Raw genomic sequence first — 18460 nt, 5'->3', positions numbered from 1 at the left:
CACATTATTTAAAAATATATAATTTTATTTTTTATAATTATATTTTTTATTTTTTAACACGTGAAAAATAAAATACGAGGATAAAAAAATAAAATCACATATTTTTAAGTAGTGTGCATAAGCATGAGACTTCTGTGTAGCACATCCCAGGATATTTTTATAAGAGCTTTGCTATTTATCATCCTCACACACCACACTTTTTTATTATTTTAATTTTTTAGATTTTTTTAATTTATTTTTTGGTTTTATTCTTTTTCAACTTATTGAATTCTTCTACACATTTTATAAGAAAAAAATAAAAAAGAAATGTGGTGTGTGGAGATGATGAATATAATTTTTTCTTTTATAAAATTGAGATTTATTTTGGTAAAAATATAACTAGATTTTATAAAAATAAATTCATAAATTACGTAGCTCATGTGATTTATTAGATTTATTTTATAATAAAAATAATTTTACAATATGACATATCGTGTCAAAGCATAATCAATCTGTGAGTTTATTTCTGTGAAATTTTTTTATGACTAAAATATTTCTCTTATTTATAATTAAAGAGCCTATTTTTATTAGTTGATTGTAAAATGAGTGGTAAAATAATTACAAATAATTATAATTGTAATATCATTAACCCTTGTTTAAATAACACAATCAAATGCCAAAATGAACAAATCGTCTTTACTGGCATGCTGATGTAGCAGTAGTCTTGAAATTCCTCCACTTTTAAATATTTTTTGGATTTTTGATTGAAAAAAAAAAAAAAACCATTGGATTAGTTCGTGGGAGTTGTTTGATTCATTTCTTTATATTTTATTATGCATTTATTGGTTGCACTGAAAATGTGAAGATAATTGGCTTTTTTTCATAACACAATGTTGGTACCTAATGTCTGTTTCTCCTTGCTTTACTTTGTAACTAATTCTGTTATTAACATTCCTCCTAACAAAACTTACTCATTAATTATAATTTTGAATATAATCGATTATTTACGTTAAGACAATGATGACAAACAGATTTTTTCCTACCCAATGATATTTATGGGAAAAGCTTCTATGCCCTCCATGTTTTACCGCCCTAGTTGTCCGCTGGTCAAAATTTTTTTTAGTGATTAAAGAAATAATTTTAAGTGTATTGATATATTTTTTTAAAAAAATATATTTAAATATATTAAAAAAAAGAAAAAAAACACCTAGGAGGCACGCTCAGCGGGCGGGCATAGTAGCCTTACCCAATATTTATTATGAATGGTTAAACACTATCGTATGAATGAGTAATGTTAGGTATAAATCTCAAATAGATAAATTTTGTATAAATTTTTTGTAAAAAAATAGGTTTTACTAATAACAAATAATTTTTTTAACATTTTCTTAAGGTGATATATCTTTTTCAATAAAAATATGCGTGCGACTTATCTATTTAAACTTTATATAAATCATTTCTATTGGATAGATTGTCAAAGCATAATCCTAATGATCCATGAGTTGGCAAAGAAAAAAACAGTTGTTTTTGCAATCATAGAAGCTGAAGGTTCTTGGAATTGATGACATCATGCATAAAGGAGATTCCATGGACCGCCGTAACGCACCACCCATACACAACACCATTCATATCTGCTTTTAGGAAAATTTTACTACGCTCACGAGTTTGTCTCTTTATTTTGATTGTTCTATATATTTAATTTTTTTACTTAATAGTTAAAAAAATTTACTTTTAATATATTGGTGTATATTTAAAGATGTTAAAAAATGTAAAAAATAAAAGAAAAATATAAAATATGAAATTTTTAACTAGCAACACTCTTCCTTTTAATGCTATTGCTCTTCTACGGGACCTCTCATGCTGTTGGACCGTTTTATTTGGTATTGAGCTATTTATATATGGTATTGAGCTATTAACATTTACATGCAAATGCAAGATTAGAAGACGAATTTAACGCATGAAAAATAAAAATCGTTTATTCGATTTTAAGAGTTTTCATATGTTGCATAAAGTCATTAATGATTTATTATTTTAATAATATTTAGTATAAAAAGTTATTAATAATGCTTATTAATATAGTACAAAATTAGATAAATACAGAATATAGCAATAATAGCATGATTCACAATTTTACTCAAAATGAATAATACTATTATAGATAAGTTTTGCTACATATAAGTTAGAGAATTAACACTTCACTTATAGTACAATCTATTATAATTTAAAAAAAATAAAAGCATGAACTGTTTTTTAACATAATTAATGTGCAAAACTAATGTATATGTATTAGGTTCGAAAAAAGTGACGTAGTGAACTACATTAACATAAAAAATATACAAAAGTTACTGTGTATATATTTTTTGAATAATAGAAATACTTTGAGTCTCAAATTCAGGATCTAAATAGTGTCTCGAATGAGTTTTTTTATTTATTTATTATTTAGTAATTAAGAAAATATTTTTTAACGATATTGTAAATTTTTATTTTTTTAAAAAATATTTATAATGATTAAAAAAATACATGAAGAAAAACGAAAAAATGAAATGCATTTAGAATACTATTTTGGTGACTATAGCACCACTTTTTGAATAATAATAATAATAATAATAAAATAAAAAAGACGCTTCTGAGGATGCGAACTGCGATACGCAGCAAAATTCCCGCCAAACAACATTTCCGACCCCAAAACCTGTTTCCCGGGAATTTATTCTAGGTGCATTTCCCGCCACCCCTCACTCACAAATCACAATTCTATACCCAGAAAGCTCTCTCTTGAACACTCTCATTCGCGCACGATCACAAACACACAGAGAGTGATTAGCAGCAATGGCACCGTCACGCCGACAGAGCAATGGCCGGTCGCCACTCGTTAACCCACAGCGTCAAATCACTTCCTTCTTCTCCAAAGCGTCTCCGTCTCCGTCTCCTTCACCTTCTCCCACTCTCTCCAACTCCAAACAAAGCCCTAAAATCGCTTCCAATTCTTTCCCTAAAAACCCTAATCCCAATCCCGATTCTACTCCAAGCCCTTGCCCTTGCTCTAGCCCTACCACCCCTTCCCCTCTCCTATCCAAGCTCAAGAAGCCCCTCTTAGTCATCGGCGCGTCTCCCTTAACTCCCCCCGTTAATAAATCCTACGGTGAGGATGCTGTGGGGAGGAGGATCAAGGTCTTTTGGCCGTTGGATAAGTCCTGGTACGAGGGTTCCGTGAAATTTTTCGACAGAGATGCTAATAAGCATTTGGTTCAGTACGATGACGCTGAGGAGGAATTGTTGGATCTGGGGAAAGAGAAGATTGAGTGGGTCGAAGAGAGCGTGAAGAAGAAATTCAAGCGGTTGCGGCGGGGTTCTTCAGATTCCAGGGAGGCGATGGTTCAGGACGAGGAGGTAGAGATCGTTAAGGAGGACGAGGGTGTTAAGGGATATAAGCGGTCGCGGCAGCGCGGTACGAAGGTGGTGGTCGAAGATGAGGAGGTGGAGAATGTAGAGGAGACTGATGCTGTTAGTGGCGGTGGTGATGATGATTCAAGCGATGAAGATTGGGGAAAAAATATGGAGGAAGAGATGATTGAGGATGGTGGGGAGGATATGCATTTGGAGGAGGATGAAGAGAATGAAGGGCTAACGAAGCCGAAAGGAAAACTTAGAGGGAATGGCAGCGGGTCGAGGAAGCGGAAGGTCGGTGAGGGAGAGAAGCTTGGGTCTACTAAGAAGAGCAAGAATGGCGGTGGTGGCCAGGATACTTGTAAAGGAGGTTTCAAGATTTCTTTGACGGAGACGCTTAGTAATGCGGAGAGTAAGTAATTGGGTTTCGAGTTTGGGCGCGTTCTTGTTGGTTTGTGTGCGGAGACAAGAACAATGTAGGATAAATGAATGCACTGGAAATGTTAATGTTATGTTTCATCTGTAGCATGAGCTGCAAATGGTCTGTGTTATTTGCGTTTTGAATAATTCATAATTGTCACATTAGATGGTTTCTGTGGCTGGTAAAATTGGAATAGATAGGATTATATTAATTGAATTAAAGCTTTATACCGGGCCTCCCTATGTTTTCCTTCATCTATTTTTCTTTACTCTAAAGAAGGATTTCTATTTTCCGCATGCCCATTCTGGTTCTGATTTATGCTGTGGGAACCTACAGTTACTGGAGCAGATGTTTGAACTTTACATCTTATTGGGCACTGAGACTGAACTCGAGCATGCACTTTCTGTAGGTGGGAAGGCATCTAATGACCTTGGTAATGCCTTAACGGGCGATGCTGCAGAAAGGTTTGGTATGCGTGAGACTGAAAAGTTATTCTTCCTTGGGGAGTAAGTTCTTATATATCTTTGTAGTTAATCTTTTCCAATTATCTTTCAATCAAGACTATAAAAAGACCGCATTTACTTGTTGATGTATTATTGTATGATTGAAATAACATTAATATTATTGTCCGATCAAAGTGCCTTTGAGTGAGAAAAGGAACTAGGTAGTAAGTATAATGCAGAGATTTCTGTTCATATATTATTTTGGCTGTTTGGCTAGTAATGTCGATGTCTTGCTCATTCATATTTGCTGAACTTGTTTAGTCTTGATACAGAGAACGCAGGGATGCAAAAAGAAGACGTCCTGGTGATGCAAACTATGATCCGAGGACTCTTTACTTGCCTCCTGATTTTCTAAGAAGTTTGTCAGGCGGCCAGGTACTTGCTTTCGGACATCAAGCAGTGTAGTAGTCTTTTAAGCATTTTCATTTTGTATGTTTTCAATCTTATCCCTCTATAATCATGCAGAGACAATGGTGGGAGTTTAAGTCAAAGCATATGGACAAGGTTTTATTTTTCAAGGTATGGATATAGGTCACATTAGCTGAATAAAGCTAGATATTGTTACAAAAGCTGTCGTTGCCATTACTGCAGACTGGTTGTAATTTCTTTTATTTGTTGGAGCAGATGGGCAAGTTTTATGAGCTTTTTGAAATGGATGCACATGTAGGGGTGAAAGAGCTTAACTTGCAATATATGAAGGTATTAATCTGTTTGAGTGCATCCAAACTAATATTTCGTTTTCTTGTGATGCTGACCCTTATTTTTACTCTGGGTAATACTGCATTTTGATAGTCAGGACAAATAAAAAACTTGATTAGATTCTTTTTCATTCTAATGTCTACTATATGGTTTTGATGTCTGTTTGACATATCCATGATCTTTACTGGTTTTTATTGACACTACTTGCACTTTAGGGAGAACAACCGCATTGCGGATTCCCAGAAAAGAACTTCTCAATGAATGTGGAGAAATTGGCTAGAAAGGTTGGCTCACTCATTTATGTTATTGTCAATTGGTTTTCTCTTTATTGAGTTAATTATGTCCCTATTTCTTTGATGAGCCCATTCTTTATTATCAAGCTGAATATAATATAATCTGCCTTGATGAATCAGGGTTATCGAGTTCTTGTTGTCGAGCAGACAGAAACCCCTGAACAGCTAGAGCTTCGTCGCAAAGAAAAAGGTTCCAAGGATAAGGTCTGTTTGCTTGAAGACTCAAGGACAATGATAACTTTCCACCTTCTTTAGTAGTCATTCTTTTCCTTAAATTGATTACTGAGTAGGTATAGAAATATATACATGCATATACTAATATATAGATAGGTAAGTTTGTTATATACGATGAGTCAATCTGATTCCTACAGGTCTAATTGTCTAGTCAAGTCTAGGAAATTCCAGTTGAAAGATAGATTAGATGATTACTTTATTATACTGACACGTAGGCCTCATTCTCGATCAAATTGAAGAAATTTATCTTTCAACTGGAATTGTGCCTTCAATCAAGCTGTGATTCTGGCTTTTTATTGTCAGTATATTGGTTATTGGATTTTGATCAAAGAATGATTTTTCATGTTGGAGTCATCATCTCGCTACTGTATTTGATTGTTAGTGGCAATTCTTTTCTTAGTTTGGTGTCTATATTGTGAAAGGAAAAATGGAAAGATTAGACCTCAGTGGTTTTGACATTATTCCCTTTATTGGTAGGTTGTCAAACGTGAAGTATGTGCGGTGGTTACAAAAGGAACACTAACTGAGGGAGAGATGCTGTTATCAAATCCTGATGCTTCTTACCTAATGGCAGTAGTTGAAGGCACACTGGCAAACCAAAATGCAGAGCGCGTTTTTGGTGTTTGTGTGGTAGATGTTGCTACCAGCAGGGTTGTTCTTGGGCAGGTGAGTCTAGTAGAATGTTTGACTTCAACTGCTACCAAATGTAACTCTCCTGTTCTCAGGCATAACCTCTCTGTGTGTATATGCTATGGACATGGCACACTATTTTGATTTTGCTCATACTCGTGTATGCTGGGTTGCATTGACCAGTTTTCAAACGGGATTGCTTTCATGCATCTGATCTTCTTTTGTTAATGGTGTGGGAAGGTCTTGTGGGCTATTGTCAGTTGTGTATGTGCTTATTCAGCTGTTAAACTATTAGCTGTAATGGCTGGCCATTGCATTCCCTTTTTGAAACTCATGTCAGTTGTGAACTGTTACAGTTACAAGTATAATGTGTACTCACACATAATGGACAATGGTTTGCACTTTTCTGTACATGTATAGGATTTCTCATTAACTTATCAGTTAAATAATTTCTTTGGTGATTTTTTTAACTAAGCATGTTTCTCTCTTTGCCAGTTTGTGGATGATAAGGAGTGCAGTGCCTTGTGTTGTCTCTTGTCTGAGTTAAGGCCTGTGGAAATTGTAAAACCTGCAAAACAGCTCAGCACTGAAACAGAAAGGGTACTGATGAGACACACAAGAAATCCTTTAGTGAATGAGTTAGATCCACTCTTGGAATTTTGGGATGCTGAGAAGACTTTGCATGAAGTTAAAAATATCTACAGCCGCATTGTGCAACAATCAGTTTCTGGATCTCTAAATGAAGCCAATTTTCATGGTATCCATTCTCACATGGAGGAAAATGGGCTGGCTTGCCTACCAGATGTTCTTTCAGACCTAGTGAGGTCAGGGGAGAATGGCAGCTGTGCACTCTCAGCTCTTGGGGGCATTCTTTTCTATCTTAAGCAGGCTTTCCTGGATGAAACATTACTTCGTTTTGCAAAGTTTGAGTTACTTCCTTGCTCTGGTTTTGGTAATATTGTCTCAAACCAATACATGGTTCTTGATGCTGCTGCACTGGAGAACCTTGAGATTTTTGAAAATGGCAGAAATGGAGACTCTTCAGGGTACCCTTACTGTGTGGTTGTATACATCTAAACACTTGCACATACATACATTTTGTTTATTGTCCCTTAGACCTTGTTTTGATGTGTTTTTCCTGTCTCTTTTAAGGACACTCTACTCCCAATTGAACCACTGTGTGACGGCATTTGGGAAGAGGTTGCTCAAATCATGGCTTGCAAGGCCTCTATTTCGTCCAGAGTTAATTCGGGAACGCCAGGATGCTGTTGCAGGTTTGCGGGTGAGTTTCACATCGATATGCTTATAACTTGATATGACATGCCTCAAGCCTTTGCAGAATGATATTGTTGGTTAGGTCTTACAAAGTTCATTGTTAGAATGATAGCAAATGTTGTTTCAAAATTTATTATTCGAACTTTATGGACTTCCTAAATAGAATAGAACCTGGATTGTTTGGTAGCATTCATTATAAGTTCAGTGTCATACAATGATTTTGATATATAATTTTGCTTTTTAGGGAATTAATCTAGCTTGTGCAATTGAATTTCGAAAAGCATTGTCCAGGCTCCCAGACATGGAGCGGTTGCTTGCACGTGTTTTTGCCATCAGGTAGATCCAATCAGCCTAGGTGCAGAATTTATTATATTGTACTATAATTTAGGGATAGTTAATATTAGCATGATTTATATCCATTGGCATTGACTCAACACAGTGAAGCTCAAGGAAGGAACGCCAACAAAGTGGTTCTATATGAGGATGCAGCAAAGAAACAGCTCCAAGAGTTCATTTCAGCTCTACGCGGTTGTGAGTTAATGGCCCAAGCATGTTCTTCACTGGGTGTTATTTTGGAAAATGTTGAATCCAGAGTCCTCCATCATCTGTTAACACCCAGTATGTTTAGCTTTAATATATATATATATATATATATATATTTATATGATGCTTTTGAAAATAATCTAATCTGGCATCTCATCTTTTATATATATGCAGGTAATGGTCTCCTTGACATTCATTCAGTAATTAATCATTTCAAGGACGCCTTTGATTGGGTGGAAGCTAATAATTCAGGACGTGTAATACCCCATGGAGGAATCGATACAGAGTATGACTCTGCCTGTAAAAGAATCAAGGAGGTTGAGTCTAGTTTAACGAAACACCTCAAGGAACAGCGAAAGTTGCTTGGAGATGCATCAGTATGAATTTCTGTGAACAGTTTGGGGTGTTTGAATTTTCAGTAGTCTAATTCTTTGTTTATGGTCCACAAAAATAACCAACTTCTGTCTTCCAATGATCTGTTAGATTACATATGTCACAGTTGGAAAAGAGGCATACCTCTTAGAAGTACCAGAGAGTTTGCGGGGGAGCATCCCTCCTGATTATGAGTTACGATCATCTAGAAAGGTAAGAACGAAAGGCTTGGCAAATGAAGTAGCTTTAGTAGTTGCTACATTTGATCCTATATTTGAACAATTTTGAGATACCTGGGCTAATTAACAAGATGTAGTGCCTATCGTTTATTTATTGTAGTTACAATTTTTTGTGAAGCATCTTAGAGCAGTATCACGTTGAATAAGATGGCGTGGTTGTAGGATCACTAGTATCATTTTAGAGCAGTTACGATTTTATTTTTTCCATTATTAATTTCCTAAATTTCACTTCTTGAGTAGTTCTTTATTTTGTTTATATCCTTCAATACTTTTCTTAATTCTTTGCTGGTATTTTCAGGGCTTCTTCAGATATTGGACTCCAAATATTAAAAAGTTGTTGGGAGAGCTCTTGCAAGCAGAATCGGAAAAGGAATCCATGCTGAAAAGCATTTTGCAGAGGTTAATTGGACGATTCTGTGAGCATCATAATAAGTGGAGACAATTGGCTTCTGCTACTGCTGGTATACACCCCCCCTCTCTCATGTGCACACATGCCTGCATGATTATGGATATGAAGAGAAGGGAAATATTGTGTTTTTTTTTTTGGGTGAAATGGTGGATCTCCAGATTGTGGTATTAATATAATCTTCTATAGTAGCCCAAACTAAAATACCTTATTGGAAATGATGTTTTATTACTTGGAGCTCAAAGTTTTGCGCATCATTCATTTGGTGCATGAAAAAAATCTTGTAGCTTATACGCAAAAATATATTTATTTGGAATGACTGGAATTGGCACATGTTGCAGAGCTGGATGTTTTGATCAGTCTTGCGATTGCAAGCGACTTTTATGAAGGGCCAACATGCCGGCCGACCATAATAGGTTCATCGAATCCAGATGAAGTGCCATGCTTTTCAACAAAAAATTTGGGACATCCTGTACTTAGAAGTGATTCTTTAGGCAAGGGAACATTTGTCCCCAACGACATTACAATTGGTGGTCCGGGTCAACCCAGCTTCATCCTTCTCACTGGTCCAAATATGGGTGGAAAATCAACTCTTCTTCGCCAAGTGTGCTTGGCTGTAATTTTGGCACAGGTAAGTTTTTCTGGTTTTTGTTATGCAGTTTGTAAGTTTTCTTATCTTTTAGTAGTTTTCAACCTTTGTTCTTCCCAGGTAGGGGCTGATGTTCCTGCAGAAAACTTCGAGCTGTCACCTGTGGACCAAATTTTTGTTCGGATGGGTGCCAAAGATCACATAATGGCAGGCCAAAGTACCTTTCTGACTGAACTTTCAGAAACCGCGTTAATGCTGGTAAGAGTTCTCGGCAGATCAAATTGTTTTCATTGCAGAATAATTTTATTGGGTGATATATGGATTACATGCAGAACGGAAACACAACATTCTTCAGTATGTTATAATTCATTGATTTGTCCTTGTAATTCTCACTTTTGAGCTCAATTTATTAAATCTCCGCAACCAAAATGCGAACCTATTGTGGTTGAGCTGTCTATAGGACACATGAATGGCTTGATTGTAGTCTGGACACAAATTTCCTCCTCTGTAACTTTTACACGGAGTCATGCTAAATGTTGCTGTTGAACAAATTTTTAACCCCACCCTTCTTGCAAGTTCTCTCAGCATCTCATTTGTTGAACAACATCATGCATTAACATATTTTTTGCGGTTAATGCAGTCTTCAGCCACTTGCAATTCGTTAGTGGCATTGGATGAACTTGGACGTGGGACATCAACTGCAGATGGACAAGCCATTGCGTATGTGTTGTTCATGGACAAATCTAACCATTGCATTGCAATGAATCCAAAATTAATGATCAATTCTCTGCAAATTAGTCTTTTCTAATATTTTCAATTTTGCATCTGCTTGACCTTATTTCTACTTTTGGATTTCCTGCCCTCGGCAGCGAATCAGTTCTTCAACATTTTGTACACAAAGTGCAGTGTCGAGGATTGTTTTCTACCCACTATCACCGATTAGCTGTAAACTATCAGAAAGATCCCAAGGTATTTCATGCGATTTTATCTTTTTTCCTTATCTTTTTTTTCTTGGAGAATTTATGTTTAAATCTCCACAATTTAGAAACCTTAATAAGGCACTGATTGTTATTCTACCAATAGCCACAAAGCTTTGAACGTTTCATGCTGTCTGTTCATGTTTGTATAGGTTTCCCTGTGTCATATGGCATGTAGAGTGGGAAATGGGGTTGGAGATGTGGAAGAAGTTACATTTCTTTACAGGTTGACACCTGGTGCGTGCCCTAAAAGCTATGGTGTTAATGTTGCAAGGTTAGCTGGTAAGATTCTTTTCGTTGCTACTGTCTTCCTTTAGGGTCTTTCTTCAAGAACCAGATGTATAGTGGCCAACATGCAATTATTTGGTTTAGTCGATTTAGAGTGTTGGCAATGATTTAATGTAGGGGATGATGACCTTTGCCTCGGAGCTTGCTCTTACTCTTTTTTCCCCTAGCAAGTTATAATTGAACTTTTAAATTTTGACATTTTTGGGCAGATGTGATAAGGTTTAGCATGTTATAAATAGTTTGTCATGAATGCTGCAGAGGGATGGATCTATGTGCATCAGAGTCTGAATCTAAAATGGGCAAATCAAATGCCCGTGCCTAGATAGTGTTGGTTTAGGTTTATGATTAGTTTTCCTTATTATCGACTAATTACTAAATATGGCCATAGTTGACACTGCATTTAGCTAAAGTTTAATTACCATTATTTATTTCAGGACTTCCCGATTCCGTACTTCAAAAGGCTGCTGCGAAGTCTAGAGAATTCGAGGATACATATGGTAAAGACAAGAAGAAATTTGAAAATAACTTATCCAATCTAAGTTGGGTTGATGAAATGGTAGAACTTGTCCAGAAGTTTGTAGACGTTGCAGAAAATTTGGGGTGCCACGAGTCTCCTGAGAACGTTGGTCTTAGCAGCCTGACTGAACTTCGACATAGGGTTCAGATACTTACACAGAAAAGTTGAACTGCTCGAAATATATGGTTTTGCGAGACTTAGGTGGCGTTCAGCAGATAATGATGTGAAATCAAAATCTTTATCTCGGCCAGTGATGATTCCTCACGCCTTCTCCTAAGTCATTGCCAATTTTGTTGGACCAAGGTTCTCAAATTTCAAAACCCGAAGTAAGTTTGAGGTCGTGCTTAATGGGACCTACTTTATAGAAAATGACATTTCAAATCCAACCCGATTGCTTTCAGAATCTCACCTGTAAATTGGAGTCACCGACCTTTTTTTGTATATAAATTATATTTGAGAAACAACTTGAGTCTTCATTGTTTATGTGCCTGGATTGGAAGGAGTGGCGTTCATATTGTAAAATTCCTTTATATCTCAGCCTCATTGTAGCGGATTCAACTTTCAACAAACAAACCAAAAAGTGGCTGGCCTTGCCCATTTACGCAACGAATTTGATTGTTCATCCAACGGACTTGTTTTTGACGTGAATGCATATCGGTAAAGCTAGTCTGTTAATCTGCTGGTCCATGTAGCTGTTGCAATCTTTCAGTCTTTTAGGGTTTTATTTTCGACTTTTGCTAGGCGGGTGGGTGGGTGGGGTGGCTGAATAAAAGACAGTTATATACCATACCTAACTCGATGGTACAAAGGAAAGAATGACTTATTTTTCAAGAAAGAATCTATCTTTTTCTTTGTCGCTTGTACCTCCAAAAAGTGGGAGATATATGACAAAGGTGAGCACTGCTATAATGCTCTGATGCAAATTCAACTGAGTAGAGATTATACACATCAGGAGTAGCTTTAGACTGCATGGTGCTGCTGTTCGTCTTCTTCATTGTCTCCGTCCAGGTTTGAGGTGTCGTACTCAGAATCCTGCTAAGCGGAAAAAATGTTCCTAGCTTAGTCTCAATTTGGTAAATAGTGAAAGAAAAAAAAAAACAATAATAATAACAACAAAAAACTACAAGGACAATTTAACTTTGAACTCACCTTGTTATATGGATTCATTTCATGTTCCCATTCGCACACATAATCGAGATCACATTCTTTATGAATTGAACTAATTTTTGATAGTAAGAATAGGAACTAACCTCATAATGCCCTTTGATGCTGTTTTGAATTGCTGTGACTATGCGCATCAATATCAACATTGGCAGGATAATTCCACTAACCTTTAGAATAAGTACCTGCAAATTGCAAGAACGTGATCAATTTAAACCACTCAGTAGTAGGAGTTCAGTTCGGATGTTCCAGCCCAGTTGCAGCGCAGAAGCAGCTGCTAAAAGAAAATAAACTACTTACTGTAAGAAGTGTGAAGGGATAATCTTCTGTTCCACCATTAAGCAAATCAAAGAAATGTCTAACAAGCAAGATGACCGTAAACTGCAAATTCAATCAACAAATTGTCGCATAAATAACTAAGTAAATGAACATCATGAACACAATAACTGCAGATGAAATTTTTAATGCACTGGTGGGATTGTGGCCCCAATATAGGGCCCCAACCGCCCAAATGCTTGATCATTGGACAGTCTGAATGCACTTGTTATTAATGTATTTTGGTCAATGCACCTCTACAACTACCAATATGGGCTGCTGCATGGCAAGGAAATGGTCAACTAAGTACCCAATTTTGTTACTATTTCCAAATTTTCTTGAGTCCAGCTCAGCTTGAGTTTTCATAGCAAAATTGATCACAACTATACAATAAACATTGGACCACAAGGACATTTGTCACCATTTGGGAATCTCAGAGATTTTGAATAAAAAACAAACTTACTGTTAGGGCCAAGGATCGGCAGCAAGAAGCACTTCTATCTGCAGCAGACGTGCACTGCGAGTACTCGCTCATTGTCCCTAATCCTGGATTTGTCACCTCTTGCTCTCTTCTTGGAATTTGCATGCTTTCTCTGTTAACAATGTTTGTATTCATATGGATTAACTAATTAATGGTCTTACTTACTACGGGAAAACAACAGAAGAAATGACAAATTGGATTAGTCAAAAGGGTGCACATTTCGAAAATTGCAACCATTCCCAAGTTAACAGAATGTAATTATTCTCAGCATAGTCATCAGGACGTAGAAAGAGTGCAAATTTCATGGAAAGTGCAGCCAACTCATGTCATCTGCATGCAGAGAAAGCCCCACTCTGACCATATTTTTCCTTTTTTGTTATCATATTTGTCCAGAAAAAGGGAGAATAAAAAAAAAACACTAGCCCCACGTTAACAGAATGATTAGTTGCAAAGCATGTTTTGTGGCTTACTTCAATTATAAACTACGTAAATAAAGGTGAGTGACTTTCATTAGTCTTTTAGGAGAGTGATCAAGGGAGTCAAGATTCTAACACGCTTTCAGCCTAGCCAAACTGCAAGATTGTGCCACGCTGTCACGCACCCATTTCTTTCTAGATTGTTTTTAATAACAAGTTGGAAACCAGTACCTAATGGTCACTGCTGCATCAATCAACTGAGACTTCTTTGAAGGTGCAGTGTATCCTGGTTCATATTGCTGCACAAATTCACAGTTCATTCTCATTAATAACACTCATCTCCATTAATTTTTTCACTTCCAATAAAACCATGTATATTGTCGAAGCTTTTTTATATATAAAAAAAAAAAAAAAAAAATTGAACTGGTTCTTCACTTTCAGGAAGATATATCTATTCTCACGTTAAAAAGAAAAAAACAAAAACAATATATAAAAAAAGAGTCCGGCTACATAGAAACTTCACAGTCTGCACACTTCTTAAAAATATGTGATTTTATTCTTTTACCCTCATATTTCAAATCACATATTTTTAAGAAGTGTACAAGAATGCGAGGCTTACCGCGTATGTCTAGAATTTTTCATAAAAAATGGGCTAAAAATCAAAAGCTACAAGCCCATAATTGTTTTTAATTAGGTATCATGTCAAAAGCAATTTAACGTTTCATGACCCAATAATATAAAGAAGATAAAAAAAAAAGAAAAAGAAAAAAGACTTAAAAATGAAGAAAAGTAAGCAAAAGACAAATTTGAGACACCCCAGAATCTAAACACAACAAAAGGGCGATGAAAACTAGTTTTAGCAAGAACTAAAAAGACCCAGCTACTTTGAATTACAAGAACAAAAATACATAAACATACAGCCGAGCGATTCATTTTTATGCGAAAAAACAAAATCCAAAGGAGAAAAAACAAGCGCACACACCAACACAATAGACAAACCTTCCACCCCACCAGACACCAGAGGGAAGGAAAAAATGGAACCCAAAATCAATTCCCTTTGAATAAGATAAATTCCAACCTGGAGACATATTTCGCAGGTGGTGTTCCCCTTCTCGTTGCACCACCTCTGTATGCAATCTCTGTGTGCAAACTGAAAATGAAAGACAAAAAACAAAATGAAAAAAAAAAAAAAATTAGAAAATTGAAAATTAAGCAGAAACAGAACATAATCACATCAACAAAACAAGCAGTAATCTATAATTACCTTAACGGTTCCTGAACAAGCACAAGGAGCTTCCAAGCTCTTACAGCTCTCTGATTCTTCTTCATGGCAAATTCTACAGTACGAATAGATTGAAATACTCGATTTCAAATCATCCACAAATAATACAACTTCTCCCATTTTTCCTTCTCCTTTTTTCTTTTCACCACCTTTCTCTCTGTGTATGTAACTTAAACTGATCTCTCTTTCTTATTTCAAAAAATCCTCTCTTCCTCTGTTTCTCTCTGTGTCGACTCTCTCCCTTCGCGTCTCCCTCCCTCTTTAAATAAATAAAAGAGAAAGGGAACGTCGAGTTACAAAACTGCCCTTGCATTTTTCAAAATCAAAATGGGTATTGTCTTGTGTATGAATATTCACTTGGATTTATTAATTTATATTTATTGAATATTAAAATAATTAATTGTCAGGCTTGGACTTGTCGAGAAAAGACGCGTTTTCAAGAAAATAGGCCTTATGAAAGTAAAGTCATTGGCGTAACAAATAAGGCCAGGTTGGTCAAATAAGGCCTCAACTTATATCAAGGGTCAAACAATCTTCGATGATGATTCCGAGTCTTCGTACGTGTAATGTAATTTTGCATGCTCCCATACTATAACTAACATATTTTATTCTTTAATATCTTATTAAATAATAATTTATTTAAAAGTAACTTTTATAAAAGAGTTTCTATAAAGTAAGGGATATAGGCTTTTACAAATCTCAATAGCTCTTTAATAAAATATTTATGTAATCTTATAAAAAGGAATTTTGTTTTTCTTAATTTATTATACTTTTTTAAATCATAGGTTGAATTTGGTAAAATCGGAACCAGTTTTAGAATTTTTTTTTGAAGAAATTTATAATATCTTTGAGATTTGTTAATATTGTATTGTTCCATAATTATATTCACATATTTTAAGTTCTAGTAATTTTTATTCTCAGTTCTTCTGTCACAAGTGAAGGTAATTAATAAAATTGAGGTATTGTATTTTTTTTTAAAACATTTTTTATTCTAAGTGAAACTGATACCAATATATATTATGGTATTAGATAACTGTATTTGCTTCTCCAAGTTCCTATTATTTTTATTTGAAATGAAACCATATGGTAAAAGGATATATTTTCATTGATTAATGAAAGAAATTAAAGTCTGTGGTCCATTTAAGACTTCCCCTGCCTATGTCATATAGGACTGCCCTTGTCTATGTTGGAAATTTCTTTTGAAGTGAACTTTATTTACCGATTGGAAGTAACCAAAGCTACAACTAACCTCACCATGTTATCTAAATCATGTCATATCACAACCTATAAAAGATAAGTACTCTATATTGTTTTTCATCATCATGACTCTTTTAAATCTTACATAATAACCCCCACATTATATTTTTTGAAATAACAACCATTGTTTTAAAATTAATTGATTCAAGTTTAGAAACCCATAAGATAAAATCAGAAAAAATATTTTCTATACTTACAATTTTACTTACATAACCATACACGTTGATGTGTCAGCTCCTAAAAATTGTGAGAATTTCAAAATTTAAAATTTGAAATTCAAGTTAAAAAAGAAAATGTTGATAAAAGAAAAATGCTAACTACACTTAAGAAAAAATTTCAAAAAAACTTGCTCCTCCATGTGTCAATTATTGATAGGCTGTAAATTATAAAATTTAAAATTCAAAACTTGAATCTCAAACTGAAACTAACAAAATGAGTCCTTGTAAGTTTTTTAAAAGTAAAATTATAAATACATATAGCACTACTCTTGATAAAATTGGGACTGCTACTTAGTACGTACAATATTATCATAAGTAAAATTTGTATGTATGTAGAATTACTCTAAAATAAATCATATAAAAAATAAAATAATTAAAGATTACAAAAAATGAAAAAATGTTAATGTGATAAAGTCATAACCATTTAATATCAAAATAAATAACTAGTATTTTAAGGAATCTTCTGTAAAATTAATTTCCATAAAATAGAAGAAAATTAGTTTTTTTTCATACTACGTTCAATTTATTTTTAATTAGAAAAATATTTGTGTGAACGTAAAATAAAAAGCTGTCCTTATGCATAATATATTAAAGATAGAGGGGCAATGTTGTCTTAGAATATTAACAGAATATCATTACTTTATTTGTTTTTTCTCGGCAACGCAGAATATTATCACATTCACGAAAACAAATCGAGTTTACACTTTTTCTTTTTTTTTTTTTAATTTTGTACCCTTCCTGTCCCTCCGTGTCCAATTCAAAATTCTCCTTTCGGAGTTTGAATCTGGACCCTTCGATCGACAGTCTAACGGTTCCGATCATCTGAACAGCCCAAAATTCAAATATCTGAGGCCCACTTTTGGGATAAAAGAAAGCCACGGCCACGCGGTGACCGAAAAAGTAGTATATGTAGGCTGTGATTGGTTTTCTTTTATTGTATTTTATAATTAAAATTATTTCAAAAAATATTTTTGGAAGATGGGCTGCTGACCAGACATTCGTGATTATCCTTCTTGGTCTTATCTAATAGCGTGGAATCCTGCCGTTAACGCTCACAAATAGCAACAATAAAGGGATTGGATTCGAATCCTTTGTTTGAACGTTTTAAAGCAAGTTGTTGTTGCCTGTGGGGACATTGGCGTTTACGTCACCAAATTAAGTCGATTTAGAGATAAAATGAGATGATTTTAGATGAAATATGAAGTTGAAAAAAATATTATTTTTTAATATTATTATTATTTTTAAAATTTAAAAAAGTTGAATTATTTATTATATTTTGTTTGAAAATTTAAAAAAATTATAATAATGAGATGACATGAAATGAAACACTTTCTGAATACAAACAGAGCGTCAGACACTACCCTTACACTTCCAAGTGTTGCTCAATAACACTGAAGCCTTTAAGCTATAATTAACATGGTTGCCCCCAAAAGTAACATTGATCTCTATCAATCTAACCCTTTCCAATTAATCGCTTGAGATTGATTACCAAACCAAAAAAAGAGAGAAGAAAATGTAAGAAATTATGGTGGTCACGATAGAATCTCACAATTAGGTAAAGTTTTCTAAGCAAATATGAGTCATCTTTAGGAACAAATCACTTTTTGGAAACTACCCTTGGGGTGGTTTTGAGGTGAATGATTTAGTTGGCACAAATTTGAGAAATAATTTTGGATTTTGATTGGGTTGATACCTTGCAAATTTCAAGTAGTTAGGCAGTTGGGAATCATTCATTGGCCTATTAACCTTGCTAAAGTTGTTGTAGGCCTTGGCTTTAAGGAACATCAACATTTTTTCAAACATGATAGGTTGGCTTAGTTTGGGTCTTTAACTCCTCTCAACTTATCATTACAATTTTTTCAAATTTCAACACAAAATATAATAAACAATTCAATTTTTTCAAATCTAAAAATAATAATAATATTTTATCATCTCAACTTAATTCACTTCAACATCCAAACACACTCTTAAACTCTGCTTATTT

The 18460-nt window shown here is 34.7% G+C and overlaps 2 protein-coding genes and 1 long non-coding RNA gene across 4 annotated transcripts; 2 read left to right on the top strand and 1 right to left on the bottom strand.

Annotated features, from left to right (window-relative positions):
• The first annotated feature begins 68 nt into the window (after nucleotides 1–68).
• LOC121260481 lies at nucleotides 69–14456 on the top strand. The gene is made up of 2 exons (XR_005939726.1): nucleotides 69–111; nucleotides 14314–14456. It is a non-coding gene; the product is annotated as an uncharacterized LOC121260481 (long non-coding RNA).
• On the top strand, nucleotides 2604–11883 carry LOC121260479 (DNA mismatch repair protein MSH6). Of its 2 annotated transcripts, none has more exons than XM_041162360.1 (21): nucleotides 2604–3772; nucleotides 4191–4287; nucleotides 4557–4659; nucleotides 4750–4803; nucleotides 4909–4983; nucleotides 5199–5267; nucleotides 5397–5480; nucleotides 5988–6176; nucleotides 6636–7186; nucleotides 7293–7422; nucleotides 7660–7751; nucleotides 7855–8033; nucleotides 8133–8335; nucleotides 8442–8543; nucleotides 8868–9030; nucleotides 9317–9606; nucleotides 9685–9822; nucleotides 10205–10284; nucleotides 10434–10533; nucleotides 10694–10841; nucleotides 10903–11196. In XM_041162360.1, the coding sequence occupies exons 1-21, from the start codon at nucleotides 2803–2805 to the stop codon at nucleotides 10911–10913; spliced, it is 3828 nt and encodes a 1275-aa protein (XP_041018294.1). In that variant the 5' UTR covers nucleotides 2604–2802; the 3' UTR covers nucleotides 10914–11196. The 2 variants fall into 2 exon arrangements, with proteins under 2 accessions (XP_041018294.1, XP_041018293.1); XM_041162359.1 differs by lacking the exon at nucleotides 10903–11196 and adding an exon at nucleotides 11264–11883 and having other exon boundaries at nucleotides 2605–3772; nucleotides 10694–10823.
• Nucleotides 12093–15250, bottom strand: LOC121260480 (E3 ubiquitin-protein ligase MARCHF8). Its single transcript, XM_041162363.1, has 7 exons — nucleotides 14984–15250; nucleotides 14798–14869; nucleotides 13951–14018; nucleotides 13286–13415; nucleotides 12808–12888; nucleotides 12597–12692; nucleotides 12093–12378 (listed from the first exon to the last, which is right to left on the bottom strand). Exons 1-7 carry the CDS (start codon nucleotides 15119–15121, stop codon nucleotides 12307–12309), a joined length of 657 nt encoding a protein of 218 aa, XP_041018297.1. The 5' UTR covers nucleotides 15122–15250; the 3' UTR covers nucleotides 12093–12306.
• Nucleotides 15251–18460: the final 3210 nt, after the last annotated feature.

Source organism: Juglans microcarpa x Juglans regia, chromosome 4D, assembly GCF_004785595.1.
Source record: "Juglans microcarpa x Juglans regia isolate MS1-56 chromosome 4D, Jm3101_v1.0, whole genome shotgun sequence".
Lineage (NCBI taxonomy): Eukaryota > Viridiplantae > Streptophyta > Magnoliopsida > Fagales > Juglandaceae > Juglans > Juglans microcarpa x Juglans regia.
This window is presented reverse-complemented; position numbering and strand designations above follow the sequence as displayed.